This window comes from Penicillium verhagenii (assembly GCF_028828195.1).
Source record: "Penicillium verhagenii strain IBT 33310 chromosome Unknown utg000006l_segment0_segment0, whole genome shotgun sequence".
Classification (NCBI taxonomy): domain Eukaryota; kingdom Fungi; phylum Ascomycota; class Eurotiomycetes; order Eurotiales; family Aspergillaceae; genus Penicillium; species Penicillium verhagenii.
In genome coordinates, this window is record NW_026643170.1 from 1,718,985 (window position 1) to 1,732,464 (window position 13,480).

General features: G+C 45.8%; 5 protein-coding genes across 5 annotated transcripts, besides 2 other annotated features; 2 read left to right on the top strand and 3 right to left on the bottom strand.

The window, feature by feature from the left end:
* Positions 1-504: 504 nt before the first annotated feature.
* Positions 505-2,578, top strand: N7466_006057 (uncharacterized protein; the record flags this gene model as incomplete). Its single annotated transcript, XM_057165454.1, has 2 exons — positions 505-549; positions 620-2,578. 2 exons carry the CDS (start codon positions 505-507, stop codon positions 2,576-2,578), a joined length of 2,004 nt encoding a protein of 667 aa, XP_057021053.1.
* Positions 2,579-2,863: 285 nt separating this feature from the next.
* N7466_006058 (Fic family protein) lies at positions 2,864-4,036 on the top strand (the record flags this gene model as incomplete). The annotated part of the gene is made up of 1 exon (XM_057165455.1): positions 2,864-4,036. One exon carries the CDS (start codon positions 2,864-2,866, stop codon positions 4,034-4,036), a length of 1,173 nt encoding a protein of 390 aa, XP_057021054.1.
* A 595-nt stretch (positions 4,037-4,631) lies between these two features.
* Positions 4,632-4,907: a sequence feature (Protein overlapping with rRNA (N7466_006059, KAJ5930566.1) was converted to a misc_feature.).
* Positions 4,908-4,944: 37 nt separating this feature from the next.
* Positions 4,945-4,950: a sequence feature (Protein overlapping with rRNA (N7466_006059, KAJ5930566.1) was converted to a misc_feature.).
* Positions 4,951-6,238: 1,288 nt separating this feature from the next.
* Positions 6,239-8,204, bottom strand: N7466_006060 (APA family basic amino acid/polyamine antiporter; the record flags this gene model as incomplete). The annotated part of the gene is made up of 6 exons (XM_057165457.1): positions 6,239-6,466; positions 6,536-7,131; positions 7,196-7,283; positions 7,358-7,642; positions 7,726-7,989; positions 8,082-8,204. 6 exons carry the CDS (start codon positions 8,202-8,204, stop codon positions 6,239-6,241), a joined length of 1,584 nt encoding a protein of 527 aa, XP_057021056.1.
* Positions 8,205-9,568: 1,364 nt separating this feature from the next.
* On the bottom strand, positions 9,569-11,383 carry N7466_006061 (uncharacterized protein; the record flags this gene model as incomplete). The annotated part of the gene is made up of 2 exons (XM_057165458.1): positions 9,569-11,232; positions 11,305-11,383. 2 exons carry the CDS (start codon positions 11,381-11,383, stop codon positions 9,569-9,571), a joined length of 1,743 nt encoding a protein of 580 aa, XP_057021057.1.
* Positions 11,384-11,789: 406 nt separating this feature from the next.
* On the bottom strand, positions 11,790-13,370 carry N7466_006062 (putative FAD binding monooxygenase; the record flags this gene model as incomplete). Its single annotated transcript, XM_057165459.1, has 1 exon — positions 11,790-13,370. One exon carries the CDS (start codon positions 13,368-13,370, stop codon positions 11,790-11,792), a length of 1,581 nt encoding a protein of 526 aa, XP_057021058.1.
* Positions 13,371-13,480: the final 110 nt, after the last annotated feature.

A 13,480-nucleotide genomic window follows, 5' to 3' on the forward strand; every position in this document is an offset into this window, starting at 1 on the left:
GAGCATCAAAGGAATCTCTTTGAACGAAACCGTGGGCTCGTTCGTTTTAAGTAGATATAAACCATTGACTTTCCCGATCGAGATTTCTTCTCCACTATGACGTCCGGGCACCGTGACGTCACAGATCGCTTCCAGAAAGAGCCATGTCGACTCAGGGCTGACCTCTTGGCAAAATCGATATCATATTGTGTCACGATTTTCAGTAGTGGGGGATGGATGTTGTACATTGGTATGTTCATGAAAAGATGATGATGGGAACAAGGGGGAAGAAGGGGAAAATGTGAAAATGTGAAAATGTGAAAATGTGAAAATAAAATGTAAGCAGCCCCTCCAAATGATCATTGCACACTAAAAAATTACCCCTCCACGCAAACTCCTTCAACTCAAAAGGAACGATTTGTTACTTTTTGGGACCTTTCTCGCAAGTCACGGCCCAGGATTTTTCTTGATATCCCCAAATTTCTCCCTTCCATCCATTTCCCTCTGCTTAAAGAGGGTAAACACATGGTTTATTTACCGTCGGAAATCCTACGGGAAATATGCTTCCATGTACGTGGCTCACTTAGGCAGTCTTGAAACTTTCACTCTCTGTTATTTCCTATTAAATAATGAAATTTAGCTGAGGGACAACGGCCATGGCACACGCACAAATTTGGCATCTTTCAGCCAAGTCAGCCGTGCCTGCCACGAGGCAGCGACTCCCTTTATTTATGAATCGCTTCTTCTCAAGTTCTGGGATAAGAAGAGCCTGCAGGTAGCCGTTTCCGAGCTGACCGAAACTGCTCAAGGCTCCAAGTTTCTCAAGTACGCCAGAAGATTATACATCACATGTTTTGAATCTCCTAGAGACATGAAATCCCGCGCGACAAATTTGATGGCCAACAAGCACTCGGCTGCAAGAGACAGTTTTTTAGAGCCTTATCTGAGCAACTGGACTCCTTGCTGGTCTATTGATACCTTGGAAACCCCTACCCCCGGCACACTATATGGCACAGGAAAATGGAAATCAGTCGAATCTCTTATTGCTAAATTTCACCACTTGACGCAACTTGACTTTCTCGCAAACAATCAGTTCTCAAGTAGCTTGAGCGACGCTCTGTTTCGATATCATCCATATTGCAAGCTCAATATAATACAAAGCCAGATTTTAGCTCGAAGCGTGGTCCCTGAAGTCGACAGACGGCTTTTTTTTGAAGCCTGGGATTTGAATGTCCATGGTGAACATGATGTCCATGGTGAAAATGTTGGAAATGATGAACATGGTCAATTGTCTGAAGACGACTCATCCGAGGGGGAACTAGCTGAGAGGAAACTCGAGCCAGATGAATTCAAAGAGGAATTCTTTGATTTAAATCTCCTTCATCGGCCAGGTCTACATACGCTAACGGTGGATATTTACCACCAATACACTCCACAACCCGTCCGTGAGCAGATATACGACATACTTCCATTTCTTGCTGCTGCTCCAGGCCTAAAGCACCTTATATTTGAAGAGACTTTGTCCTTCGACCACAGTTTCAGAGTTGAAACACTGAAGGAGCAGTGGAAAAATTTGGCCAGTGCCCTTCCACCCACGCGAGATTCGGCACTTGAATCAGTTTCATTTGGACCTATTTTCAAACTGGCAGCAGTGGCTGACCTTTCCGGGCTTCGTTCACTCCTCATCGATAGCTACCAAGACCCGGCCGAACTGGCACAGCTTGGAGGGACCCTCACCAGTCTTGAGCGCCTCTTCATCGATCTGGACCCAGCTTTCAGTGGCGGATTGAACCATAATTCGGATAACTATGGCGCTGTCGCCGCCATAACAGCCTTCCGACCATTGAAATACCTTTGTCTTCGTTCAGTTCGCGATGTGAGAAGCATCAAGAAAATTGCTGAGCATCACGGTCCATCATTGAAGGGAATTATCATAGAAATATCTTTACGGGAGCGGCCCAGACGCAGATTGCATCTTCCGAGAGACTCGGGCTTCAAATATCCCAAATTTGCCGCTGATGATATCCGTCAATTGGCACAGCTCTGTCCTAACATCGAAGAGCTACGCATCCCAATCAAAAGGTCATCAGGCAGCCAAGATGAATGTGAGATCTACAAAGCTCTTGGAGGTTTTCGAAACCTTCGTGACCTCGTTATTGATCTTCATTATGACTCTCGCCTGGAGATACCAAGTATTGCCTCGGAGACGGATGAGCCGGTGCTTCGTCAAACTTTGATAAATGCGGCTACGGATGAGAATCTTGCGTTCGGGATCTGGAAATTGATCACCACCAATCAAGACTCCAACCGTTTAACCCAGTTTCGAGTTGCACCATTCGGACATGATTTTCACTCTCTGGAATTGTACTTAGTTGACTGCCTTTCGCGGTCATACCTGGTCACACGAAGTAATCATGACTTGGAGAGCCCAATAATAACAAGGATTTGGGACAGGCCGTGGGATAGAAGGCGGGACTTTCGTCTCACTGAGAGGCTTGCGAAGCTTCTTAAGGATATTTGGCCATTGATACTCAAAGAAAGTGATTGGGAATCGAGTTGGACCAGCCTTCCTTTACAAGCTGTTACATATCAAACTTGAGAATGTGTCTTGAACCGAACAATGACATATCATGTACATGTACTAAGCCCATCTGGGAACGCCAAAACAGGAACCGTCAGTACGTATACTTCTTTCCTCGCAAGTAACTTTATTGTTCTTCTCGAAATTGGTCCGCTCGAAGGTACTAAGCCTATTTCGGAACGCTAAAACAGGAACCGTTAATATGTATACTTCTTTCCTCACAAGTTACTTACTTCTTCTTCTTGCAACCCATCTTATTTCACTTCAAAGATTTGCACCTCGCTCCATTTTCCGACAACCAGAATGCATTCTCCAGGGAAACAAGCAAAGCACAAGCGCGCAAGTCTCTCTAACCTCTTTACGGAACTCAAAATCAACTCTGCCTCTCCTTCTTCCCATAACAACCTTGCTAAGTCCTTACGCCTGCACATGAAGTCAACCCTTCGCCTTGGCCGTGGGACTGTTTCCATTCGCAGCTTACATGGTGTTCAAGCCCAATTTACTATAGCGATGGATGATGCCTATGATTACAAAATAGGCGTCGATGATTTTGATCCAGAAACGGTGTTCCCCGAAATTTTGACACTCGCAGACCAACTCTCAACCGTCCTCCAAAAGAAGTTATCACCTCAACAACAAAATGCCTTTGAAGGTCACATTTTGAACTGTCTTGCTGCGATGGTTTACGGATCAAATATGATTGAACGCGTGGGAAATGGATCGGACATAACATTCAAGCTCTGCATGGCAGTTTTTCGAGGAGAGGAAGTGCCAGAAGAAATTGGAGAGACTGAAGAGGAGTTTTTGGAGTTGAAAAAAAATCTCCTACGCAAGAACCTCCCAGCAAATCCCCGTGCAGTCCTTGGCAGTCGTCGTGAAATCGTCCAGCATGCGAAAGCTGCTTGTTACATGATTCATCAACTTTGCATCTGCGACAAAGATCTCAGTGAAGAGATCATTCTCCAAACACACGAAATTCTCACTTACAAAATCAACGCCGAAACCACACCATGGCAAGAATATAGTGGTGTCTACCGTACCGACGAAGTCTCTGCTGGGTTCCACTCATTTCCTCATCACGGCCTTGTGCCATACAAAATGAAGTCGATGATACGCGAACTTGAATCGGATCTCAAAGAAGCCCTCAAAAGGGGCGCAATCGACCCTATCGCCATCGCCTCAAAGTATACGCACGTATTTGTCAATATCCACCCTTTCATCGACGGTAACGGCCGTATGTGCCGTTTGATTCTGAACTCAATGCTCCTGAAGCTTGGAAGTTTCTTGGTGTGCCTTGGGGAGGATGAGGAGGAACAAATGCTTTATCTTGATGTTGCGTGTAAAGCGGCTGGCCTTGAGGACTTATATGGTGATCTTGACGAGGACGAGAAACCCGTGATGCACAAAGAGTTGGCGAGCCTGGTTTTATTTCATGTTGAGAAAAGTATGCGCAAGTTGACGCAGAAACTGAAATAAATGTCATCGGACAAGTACTCGAATTCAATTCAATTGGATTTGAAGACACTGAATCCCCAGGCTTCCGTGCATGACCTTCAGGCCCCCGTGCAGGACGGATGCCTTACCACCGACTACTCAAGACTGTTCCTTCTCTCCTGTATCTATCTTTCTCCTTTTCTTCTCTGTCTCTGTTCTCAACTGTTCTTGTGTTTCTGGACCATAACGCAATTCATTGTTCATTGTTTACCGTGTTATAATCACATTATGAAATAAATATATGGATTCCGAAGTTTCAATATTCTCAAGTCGGATGAGTTTTAGATAGTAAAGTGGAAGAGCTGGTTGAGACCATGCCAGTCAGGAGAAGAGTCGCAGACGTAAGTGTGAGCTGTATATTAGTATATTTGGTGTATTTGGTGTTTTGGAACTTGTGCACGCTCTCAAGTCTTCACATGCGCCATCGCAAAGCTCCCCAGGTCTTTACTATGCATTGCTGGCTTCTTATCTTCATCCAAATCCCCATATAAGCTTTTAAGCGCACTAAGTTAAGATTTTGGGTGTTGGAGAATGATCTCTTTTCTGAGATCTTTGTTGCGGATGCAAAGTTGATGAATCATGTAACAAGCAGCTTTAGCATATTGAACGATTTCACGATGACTGCGAAGGACTGCGCATGTATTTGCCGGGAGATTCTTGCGTAGGAGATTCTCTGTTGGTCATTTGACAGTTTCTTTTGAAGGACAGCCGAGAGTTGATCTCCGAGTGTCAAAATCTCCGGTAAGACAGTATGAGGGTCGAAAACATCCACACCTATCTTGTAGTCGTAAGCATCATCCATCGTAATGGTAAATCGAGCTTGAATGCCATGTTCGTCCATAGAGAAAGAAACCTATATAGATCTTACCTGTAATATGTCTGTTACATACGACCATAGGGTGTGGAGAACAGGGCTTCCCGTCCGCTCAGCCGTACTTAAGCCACACGCCGGTCAGTTAGTAGTATGGTGGGTGACCACATGCGAATCCTGACTGTTGTATGTTTTTCACCTTTTTTATAAGTTGAGAATTTTTACCATATTAATGGACGAACGAGAGGCAGAGGGGATGGCGGAGATTATGCTCTTTAAGAGGGAGGAAGGAGGAAGGCTTATTAATAGAATAAATAGGATAGAGTTGATAAGAGTAAAGGATGCTAAGGATGAAATGGTAGATTGTCTGCTTAGTATATAATTTGAGAATCCTTTTACTTACTTGATACTTATTATCTTTTGAAAGATTTCCAACATCTTAAGAAAGGGGGATTACGGGGGCCGATACCCGCCACCCCTCTACCATAACCCAATTTCAACTTTCCGACCGGCAGAAAGTAAATTACGAGTAATTCCAAATTCATATTTGTTTTTGTACAGCGCTGCATTATATACTAGTACGGAATCCTTAAACTCCATTATACATTAATTCCTTGAACTCTATAATAATCAATCCATTCTCAAGTCTACTCTCAAGTCTATTCTAAAAGTGACCCGTATTTAGATCAAATCCCTTAAGATGTTCCTACATGTGATAAATACAATACGAAATGGAAACAGGGCGGTAAAGTTATAAATTGGGTTCTGGCAGTAGGGTGGCGGTTATCGGCCCCCGTAGGGGGATATCTACAGTAAGACTATTTCAACTTATCCATCGATAGATCATTCCGTCCTTGCTTGATAAAGCCCGTGTTTCAAACCAAAAAAAAAAATTAAGGATAAAAAACATAACAAAAACATACAACAGTCAGGATTCGCATGTGGTCACCCACCATACTACTAACTGACCGGCGTGTGGCTTAAGTACGGCTGAGCGGACGGGAAGCCCTGTTCTCCACACCCTATGGTCGTATGTGCTAGGAATACCATTGAGGTGGATTATATTCCTAAGGAAATTTCTTTGACACTGAAAAATAGGCCAGTACAACTTTAGCTTGTTTAGCTGGGGCGAGAGAAAGAGTGGCCTTTATTTGGGCGTCTGGACATCTGTCTGGATAGTTGCGAGGCTGGGTCCAGATGTCGGAATCCATCCACGGATGGGTCTTAATGTTCAGAAATTCTTGTTCCTAAGGTTAGACTATAGATGTAGAGGGAACATTGAAAATATACATAACAGGTATTGCATGTATCTGTCATATATTTATGTTGGAAGCTCCGCGAAATGATAATCATAAACAAGTATTATTGACCTATCAAGCACCTTTAGTGTTCTCTGCAATTGAGGTCTTATTCTCAAAATCCTCAACGGTCTCAAGGGCCGTCTGGCGCCTTGGTCCAGTAAACCAACGGTGGGCCCAGAGAAACCACGTTCCTAATGTAGCTACTAGCACAATACCAACCGCCACGGGTGTGTAGTTGAGTGTTTGAGATGATACCGGATTTTCCTCTGGAAGACAGAAGACAATTGTGATGAAAAGAACCTAATAAATAAAAATAAGTAACAATCACCAGCAAAGCAAGGAAGGGGAAAAAGGAAAGGAAATATTTACCCATGAACAAGCTATGCCACCAACAATGCGTGAGAAATTACCCAGGTTGAAAGGACCTTTGTTGAAATTGCTTGGCCACACCAGAGCAATCAAAATCGGCAGCGCATAACTGATATACAATCCAATCGTTGCAATACTCGTAGCCGCCGAGAACGCCACAGAGCTTCCGAGCGAAGGCAGGGCTAGACAAAATGCCAAAAACGCCGCCAACCAGACTGTTCGTACAGGACTCTGGAATTTTGGATCAACGTAGTCGAAGAATTTGGGTAGAGCGCCGTCGCGGGAAAATGCAAACATCATGCGGCTGTTACTTGTGATGCTAAAAAGACCACAGTGCCAGACACAGAGGATGATGATTGCGATGCACACAAGCGCACCGTCTTCGCCCATACAGTCCACTAGAATTTTGAATACGGGTTCGCCGTAGTTAGTGGTCGAGTCGACAGTAGAAGCAAAGTCTTGGATGGAAAATAGGAGACAAAGCAGGAGGAAGAAGCCGAATACAGCGGAGACTCCGATGGACATGAGCACGCCGATGGGGGCGCTCCATTCTGCTCTATGAGTCTCTTCGGAAAGATGGGCCGATGCATCAAATCCTGTTCAGATATCTTCGTGTTAGCAGCTACTTGAAGATAGTCAAAACTGTGTAACTGTTCATACCAGTGATTGTATATTGGCTGAGGAGGATACCACAAATCGCAACATAGGCCGGTGAAGCTCTCACAGACCATCCGGGATCACCAGTACCCTAGTTTTCCGTGTCAGTAAGTAGAATATTGGTGCTGCAAATACTTGCAAGAATTTCATAGCTGATAAACGCACATCGTAGAAATGCTGGAAAACCTCAGCAGCACTCTGATGAGTCGGCGCCTTTGCTACCACTGCAATGGCCAGACTAGCAACTCCAAGACTGTGCAAGATAACCGAGGAAATATTGAGATATCGCAAGATGTGTACGCCAAACGTATTGATCAAGCCGTGACTGATCAGGATTGCCGCATAAATCCCAATTTCCTGCCCAGCAGTTGGCACCCAGCTAGTCTTGATCGTTGCGGCAGTCGCGATAAGCCCAGCGCATCCAAAGCTGATTCCGGTAGTCACAGCAAACTATTCAAAAATAGTTAAAAAAGACGTTAGCAGTGCATACACAGACTAAGAGCTTGTCGCGTCAAGCCCCGGATGGTGTTTACCTGTCCCACAAAGTTGAACCATCCTGTCAACCAGCATAGAAACGGCGCATATTTTTGCGGAGCTAGCATCGCCGCCCAGAAATACGGGCCGCCGCTCGTGGGGATTGCGGAGACGATCTCTGCCATACTCAAGCCGACGAAGAAAGTCATGAACGAGACAACGATCCATCCGGTCGTCATGACACCCGGGCCACCGGTATTCAATCCATAACTAGCCATCTTCATCAGCCGGGCGATTCGAACATGCAGTCGTGTCATTTTTACCTGAAGAGTGTTGTAATACCAGTGATTACGCTCTTTGGCGAGTGTTAGTACAAGGACCTCCACAGTAGCTTTCTTTCTTTTTGAGTACTTACAATAATCGAGAATGACACGCCAAAGTTGTGAATTAATTTCCAGTCGCGTCGCAGCTCTTGCTTGTAGCCAAGCTGAGCCAAACGAGTCTCATCTCGAATTTCTGCCGCCGTCTTTTCCGCCATTTTGACAAATGAGGACTGAATGATGTCAACTACTTAGACGTGTTTCTCATCTCCCAGGTGGAAATCAAGCTTAATTAATTTGTTTATCGATTACCCAGGAGAAATCTTTTGGAGATAATTCCACAATAATCAAAAGTCAAGAAAGACCAATCTTATCAGTCTGGGGTGCTAACTACCTTGGGCAGTCGCAAGCGATTGGTTAGTGATGAATTAATTACTACATGTCCCGTAAATAAGATTCACGGGTTGGCTGTTGAAGATAAGCATCTTCTCTATTACAGGTCATAAGGAGCTTCCATGAATTCAGGCATGGATATTTGAATATGGGGTACTTTTTCTGAAAGATACCTCCACAGATCCAAGTCCAAGATTCTCTCTGATATCAAGTCCCCGTATATCATGAATATTAAGAGGGCTTAGAGGGTAAACAATGATTAGTCTGACGAGCAGACGGATTAAGAGTAGCAACACAACCTTGAATATTATCCGCTCCACAGAGATATGCAAATTGACTTATTCAGCATTCTGAAATGGAACTTCTGACATTGAAAAATAAACGATAAAGGGATAAAATCAGTGAATTGTAGACATCATGAGAACTCGTTGTTAATCAGGGGTACTGCCGTGCGGTGTGCAGACATATTTCCCCGCTCTGCCACATGGCCTTATCTAGCCTTATCTCGCGTCCCGTTTAGAGCTTTAAAGCCTCGGGCCCTCGGCCATTTGAGCTCATTTGACTACTAGTACTAATATATGACTGAGACCAGATTGGTATCTCAACCAATCAACTTGACTTTTTTGATATTCTAATTTGACCCTTGAAAACTTTGATCCACTGTCCCTTGATCATGCGGCATGTTATTTTCAGAAAAGCTCGACACTTTCAAGGTTGTCGTATTTCAAGGTTCTGTCTCTAATTAATGATACATTTGACATACTAGCGAACTAATTCCTCTTCATTAATCAGTATGTATGTGTACCAGGCTTCAAACAAAAGCAGATATACGTAGATCGAATCAAGGAAAACGAACGAATCTGGGCGTAGGGTGACAGTATTTACCAGTTAGAGAAATGTGGTTACCAAATCTCCACATTTGTACACAATCCTGGAAACAGACTCTCACGCACCACCATTTCGGTGTTGCAAAGTTCTGGTAGCCTTTGCCGGGGTCTCCTTCCCCGTTTGACTCGTGGCGTTTCCCAGATGCAGGGACTCGGATTCAAAACCTTATCGGAATCTCAGAACTTCCGAAATTTTGAGCTGCTGTTTATTTTCCTAGTTCTCCGCGGCAAGAAAAGCTTCGCAGGTGATTTTCCACTCTGATAAAGCCCATAAAGCTTGCCTAGATAACATTATATTGGAATCATGAATCCCTCTCCTTCAGACGAACATTTCGAATACAAGCACCAGCAATAATGATCAAGAATGCAACCGGAACAGATGCAATAAAAATACAATCCAGAGACGCAAAATATGCTGAAATGACCTTGTCGCGCAAATCGCCACTTTCCAGCTTCCAGACTGCATCAACAGATGACTTCACAGCACTCGCCACAGAGTCAGATACACCACTTGCTGCCAGTCGTTGCGTAAGCTCGCTATTCAGAATAGCGCTTCCAATAACTGGCCCGCACAAGCCTCCGAACAATTGCCCAAAAGACACCGTCGCAATCTTGCTAGAGACGTCTTCAGGTGCACTATCGGCCTGGACCGAAATATAGGCCACGTTTTGTACCAAGCCAACACCAATTCCATAGATGATCTGGTAGCCGATGATAGCGCTTGTCTTTGTGTCAGCACTGACCGTGGAAAACAAGCCTCCGCCAATAGCAAGAAAGGCCGGGGCCGTCACGCCCCATGCCCAGAAGTGCTTTGTCCAAGTCATGATTATTCCCTGGAGAGCCTGTGCTACAACAACAGACAGTAGGAATGGAATGAGGTGAATACCTGCTTCTAGGGTGGACACGCCTCGGCCTGCTTCGAAGATAATTGGGAGGTATGTTGCTGCGAACAGGTTGCACATGAGATTCAACATAGCCAGTATCGTCGCGCCGGCTACCGTTCGATCAAGGAATGTCCGCGGCACGACCAGAGGCCAGACTGATTTTCTTTCCCAGTGAAGCCAAACAGCTATAATGGCGAAGAATCCGACAAAGAGACCAATGATAACGGACGAGTCCCATTCGTAAGAGTCCCCACCCCACTGAAGCGCAAGAATGAAGCAGACCAGCGCACCAGTGAGAAGCAAGTATCCCGTAATATCAACGAGCAGAACTCGCTTGACCCAAATTGGTTTATTTTTCCAAGGCCAATGAGCCCACGATTCGAGTCTCTTGTCAAGCTTCGATTCAATCTCCTCTGTAATCGGCCAAGGCGGAAGGGACGGAATGACGAGAAGATTCAATATAATGCTAGCCATGCCCAGCGGCAAGACCAAAAGAAAACACCACCGCCACTGCCCATGGGCCGTCAAAGCCCCAGCAAGTATAGGCCCGCATGTCCCCGACACCGCATTTTGTATTCCGAAAAGTCCAAGGATAAGCGGACGTGACTCGAGGTCCACGAGCTCAGCTACCGTTGTCTGCACGGAAACCCAGCACCCAGCAGCCCCGATGCCTGCAATTGCCCGGCCGACGATCAACGTTTCAATAGTGTGAGCTGCACCGGAGACCGCGGAGCCAAGCATGAAGAAGGCGATTGCGGCAATCAGCACGTATTTCCCATTGAACAGTACTAGTGCTTGTCCGAACAACAGCATGCACGCGCATTGCGTCATGTAGTATGCCCCACTGACCCAGCCCAGTTTTCCCAGGCCGTCAAACTGGGATGCGACAACTGGGAGGGCAGGCGAAAGCATATTTCCGCCCAATCCGCCCATAAACTCGGTTAGCATCCAGCCTACGAAGGCGAAGATGAGCCGGCGACCTTTGATGTGTTCTCGTTTTTGATGCTGGATGAATTGTTTGGTTGGGGCGGGCTCCGGGTCGGCGTCATCGGGAAGAATGTTCTCGACGTGTATTGTATTACCTGTCCACAAGAAAGTCAGTCAATAACAGAATAATTTGTTGTGATTGAGCGGATCGTGAAAGACGCGCAAACCGTGCTTCGGGTCATTCTTCTCGCTCGGGGTTCTCCAGATCGGCTCTGACGCCGCGTCTGTGCATTTCGCATGAGACATGGCTGCTCTGTAGGTATTGGAAGAATCGAACGTCAAGCGCGCTGCAATAAATTATTGCAGAAAATCTAGTTAATGACATCTCTGTGGGGGATTGTTTGGGCCTATGAAAAGATTGAGGAAGACATTTTGCGGGGTCGGGGAGTGGATCGGATCTGTGGTCCACTTCCTGTCAACCCTAATTCACCGTACGCGCTAGGGTTCAATAGCATGCTCACTACGAACACTCGCGCTAGATTGTACTATTCAACTATGAGGCTGATCTGCTTCTACTTTCCAGGCTTCCTGTTACGACAAATCGGATTAATATGATCCATGGCCCATTTTAGGCGTATGGTTCGTTCTGCAAGCAGCAAAGGTATCAAAATGTTCAATTTCCCACAACGTCGCTATTCCATGCAATGAAATTCTAGTATGCCAGGCCGTGCGAAGAAAAATATTCTTCAAGACTTGTTTCCACAGACTCGCCTTCGAATATGGCTGCAATGTAGTGATCTGGTCGCAAGAGATAAACAGCATCCTGCTTATAGCCGACTTTGTCGTACTGCGGGTCCCACTCGAATACCGCAAGCTGAAGACTGTTTCCATTGCACCACTTGACCAGCTCTGGTCGTTTGGCACCGTAAACATGGAGACTCCAGGAGATGTGGTGGATTGTCGAGTAATTATCCGACAATTCGGTCTTTGCCCATGGTAACCGATCACCTGGTTGTATCTTCTCCGAACCTGAATTTTCAATGTTCTGGCTCAGTGGACTTCCACGGTAGTTGCAGACAAGCTGGGAGCCCCGCCGGAAGATTTGATTTCTTGCGAAGTCAAACTTGGTGAGTATTGGGACGAGATATGGAATGATCCAATTGCGCAAGAGGCGTGAAAAGAATCCCTTGCCCGAGAGAACAGTGAAGCCATGGTCAGTTGCACCGACGACATCGAGTGCGAAGGAGCGGCGTTCGGTCTCATAGGAATCTAGGAGGCTTTTCTTGCATGATTCGTTCATTTCGGGATTCTTAATCACGGTGGCAAGCTTCCATGCAAGATTAATGGCGTCCATGATACCAGTGTTCATGCCTTGGCCACCCACGGGGCTGTGGATATGCGCGGCATCCCCGACGAGGAATGCTCGATTATTACGGTATTTGTCGGCAACACGATGATGACTTCGATACGTAGAGAACCAATTCAGTTTTTTGATGCTGATTCCCAATGCTGTCCTTATATCTGGGAGTACGTCTTCGAAACTGACATCTGGGTGAGGGCTTGACATGTCGACTTTCTGATCGCCGTTTGGTGTGATAGTGCCAACCACTCTGACACGCCTACTGTCGGAAAAAGGTAGTATCAGAGTAAATTTGTCATCCATGATCCTTAGATGCCCTTCGCCGTTGAACAGAGGGCTATCTTCATCTGTGGCTTCAAGGTCCGCAATATAAAACAAGGGGATATAAGTATCCCCTTCGTATTTGGCGCCAATTCCCCGTCGCACTGCCGAATACGCGCCGTCGCAGCCAACAATATATGATGCGTCACAGCTGATTTCATTTCCATTGTCTTTTTGGAAGAAAGTTGCCGTTATGCCAGACTCACGATCCAAGTATCGCAAAAATTCTGTGTTTCGTTCAACAGTGATTCCAAAGGACCGGAGTTTGTTTTCGAGTATGCGTTCATGGTCGTCTTGTGAGAGCATTAGAATATACGGATACGGTGTCAGTTCTTGAGCGAATTCTGACAGTCCGATACGTGCACGGTGTCGGCCCTCGACCCAAATGTTGGTTGCGAGTACCGGGTACCCGTTTGCCTCTAGTTCATCAGCCAGGTTGAGCTGCCGATACAACTCCAAGATGCGCGCATGGACGGCGAGGGCTCGAGAGTTTTTTGCAGGACCATCTGCCTGGTCAACAATGCGAACTTTAATGCCTTGTTTATGGAGCCAAAGAGCGAGAACCAGACCTGTTGGTCCTGCGCCAATGATGAGGACGTCTATTTGGGACATCTCTTTGATTATGCGGGAATGGCAATGATCGTTGAGAAGGATCGAAGTTTGGAAATTCGAAAACGCAAAATGTTCGCTAGTTGAAGAACACAATTAATATTTTTGCTCTT